The sequence below is a fragment of the Myotis davidii genome, unplaced genomic scaffold (assembly GCF_000327345.1).
Source record: "Myotis davidii unplaced genomic scaffold, ASM32734v1 scaffold370, whole genome shotgun sequence".
Lineage (NCBI taxonomy): Eukaryota > Metazoa > Chordata > Mammalia > Chiroptera > Vespertilionidae > Myotis > Myotis davidii.
Window position 1 is genome coordinate 6,666,104 of NW_006288615.1, and position 2,785 is coordinate 6,668,888.

General features: G+C 59.0%; 2 protein-coding genes across 2 annotated transcripts in view; both read left to right on the top strand.

Moving 5' to 3' along the window:
• SCLY (selenocysteine lyase) overlaps positions 1-753 on the top strand; it is a 22,711-nt gene extending 21,958 nt beyond the window's left edge. Inside the window, exon 12 of the mRNA XM_006760496.2 lies at positions 264-753. Within this exon, the coding sequence (XP_006760559.1) occupies positions 264-417 (154 nt within the window). The 3' untranslated portion in view covers positions 418-753. The remainder of the gene's footprint in view (positions 1-263) is intronic.
• Positions 754-1,790: 1,037 nt separating this feature from the next.
• The window catches only part of ESPNL (espin-like), a 22,005-nt gene continuing 21,010 nt past the window's right edge, over positions 1,791-2,785 (top strand). The window contains 1 exon segment of the mRNA XM_015561808.1: positions 1,791-2,784. Coding sequence (XP_015417294.1) covers positions 2,702-2,784 — 83 coding nt within the window. The 5' untranslated portion in view covers positions 1,791-2,701.

A 2,785-nucleotide genomic window follows, 5' to 3' on the forward strand; every position in this document is an offset into this window, starting at 1 on the left:
GCGCGCGCGTGCGCGCGCGACTGGGGGCTGTCCGTGCTCCGGGGCTGAGGCTCTATGCTGGGAAAGCCACAGGACTGACCGTGCAGACTTTCCGGCACGAGAGGCCTGGGGTCTGGAGAACCAGGAAGGCTTTGGAGCTGGACCTGGAAGACGGGTGGCCAGGGGATGTCTGCCGAGGGGGTGGGGAGCTGGCCAAGAGCAGAGGGGGCCGGGCCCTTCCTGTCTGTTCTCTGTGACGCTAAGCTGTTCTCTTGCCCCTGCAGGCCATCCCCGGTGCTGCTGAGCTGTGGCATCCCCTTTGACGTGGCCAGGAATGCGCTTCGGCTCAGCGTGGGCCGCAGCACCACCCGGGCCGAGGTGGACCTCGTGGTGCAGGACCTGAAGCAGGCCGTGGCCCGGCTGGAGGGCCAGGCCTAGTGTCGAGGCCTGTGCCAGGGTCACCTTCCCTACAGAGTTGGAGTGGGCGGCAGCTCCCTCTCTCAGTGGGTCAGTGTGGAGCGGGTCCCCCGGGCATACAGACCCGGAACACGTCACACACCTGTGGGCCTATCGCTGTCACTGCTGCCCAGTGGCACGAGTTGAAGTGGAGACGCTTTGGCTGTGCCCACACTCCCCCTAGGAAGCGAGCACCCCCTTCCTGGAAGGTGGCATTTTTATCAGGAAGATGAAGTCCTAGTATTTATAATTGACTAGAGGCCCGGTGCATGAAATTTCGTGCACTGGTGGGAGTCCCTCAGCCTGGCCTGTGCCTTTTCGCAGTCCAGGACCCCTCGCTCCTTACCACCCGCCTACAGCAGAGGCAGGAGAGGCTCCCGCCACCTCGCTGTGCTCACCAGCTGTGAGCCTGGCTTCTGGCTGAGCGGTGCTCCCATGTAGAATGCACTGACCACCTGGAGCTCCTGCATTGAGCATCTGCCCCCTGGTGATGAGTGCACATCATAGCGACCAGTCCTTTCGCCATTCAGTCGATTTGCATATTAGGGTTTTATTATATAGGATTGTTGTTATCATGAAAATAGGAAAGGAAGCCTGGTCTTTTCTGCAATCACAGCCACCCTGTATGTGTTTGCAGCCCTTTCCAGACGGCCAGGCCCAGGTCCCCCCATTCCCAGCCCTGCCTGTCACTCAGGACTTGGGCCTCCCCACCCAGAGTCCTCAGGGCCCTCCTGTCTTCCCCCTCAGATCGCTTACTCAGGGTCTCAGCTCACAGGGCACTGAGTTGGGGGTAGCCAGGCCCATGTGACTAGGTTGTTCCCAAGGTGGAAACCAGTTTCTCCCTCGCTCTGCTTTCACCTGATTTTACCTGGGGAAGAATTCTTCTGTCCTCCCAAATGCTCTGTGGGGTTCTGGCACACTTCAAATGTCATGTCCACACAGACTTTACATAGGAACGACTTTTTAATTCACACTTTTAATGGGCAGTTTTAAGGTGCAAAGAACTACACGATGACATTGAGGATACAATTGTCGAGTTAAATAAACCAATAAAATATTCCAGTGCATGTATTGGGCGTATTCCCAGTGGACACTTCTCTTGGTGATCCAGAGTATGAGCTGCTTATACAGAAACCCCAGCTCATCACTGGGTAGTCCCCCTTCAGCTTAAGACATTCACCTTGAGTCTGACTGGCGTGGCTCAGTGGTTGAATGTTGACCTATGAACCAGGAGGTCAGTTTGATTCCCGGTCAGGGCACATGCCCTGGTTGCGGGCTCCATCTCCAGGGTGGGGCATGCAGGAGGCAGTCCATCAATGATTCTCACCATTGATGTTTCTATCTCTCCCTCTCCCTTATTCTCTGAAATCAATTTTAAAAAATAACACAATCACCTGAGACTGTCACTGGAAGCCCTGGGAAGGCAGGTCCCTGATGTGCAGTGTCCCCCTCCAGGGAGGCTGTGGGTGCCCAGCTCCAGGTCTGGGAGGTGCACCCTGTGGCTCTGAAATATGCACCTGAGACCGTTCGCTGCAGCCCCTCAGACTCTGGTTGGTGGGTGGGCTGAGGCAGGGCCTCCAAACCCTCGGTCTCCCTTGGCGTCTTCCTGTCCAGTGTCTACCCTGTGCCCAAGGCTGGCCCTGCGCAGTCAGCTGAGGGCCAGAACCCAGCGTAGGTTTCCAGGTGGGGAGACTCCTTGTATGATGATAGACCCCAACACTCCTGGTGGTATGTTCCCCAGAAACGGCCCCATTGTGGATGGGTCTGCCCTCCCGTGACATATCTCCCAAGTGGCTTTCTCAGGCCAGCACCAGCTCAAGGCTGCTTCCCGGGCTGGGGGAACAGGTGCTGGGGGCCTGCTGCTTTCTTCAGAGGATCTTGCAACTAAGCTGTGGCTGGATGTGGGAAGTTCATCCCAGGCTGAGACATATCCTCAGCCCTCGCCTCATGGGAAGAAGAGGCATGGCCCAGCGAGGGGCAGTGTCCACTGGCCGGTGCCCAGCCCCTGATCTCAACACGGTGTGAGCCCTTCCCCTCTACCCTGTGCCCTCTCCCCACCACGACTCAGCACAGCGGAAGTGGCTCAGGCAGGGCTTGTGGCCCAATCCCCAAGGCCTGCCCCCCCCCCCCTTGCACCCTGCCGCCTCCCATCTGCCCTGTGGGCTGCTTATCGGGTAACCAGAGCTGGGAGCTGCGTCCACGCCTGAAACAGGAAGCCCGGGCCTGTGCGTGAGCCCTGAGAGCCTGCGGGTGGCTGGGCAGGAGGATGGAGGAGCAGCGGGCGCTGCTGGCCGCCAGGGACGGGGACCTGGCCACCTTGGAGCAGCTGCTGGAGGCTGGCACCCTGGGC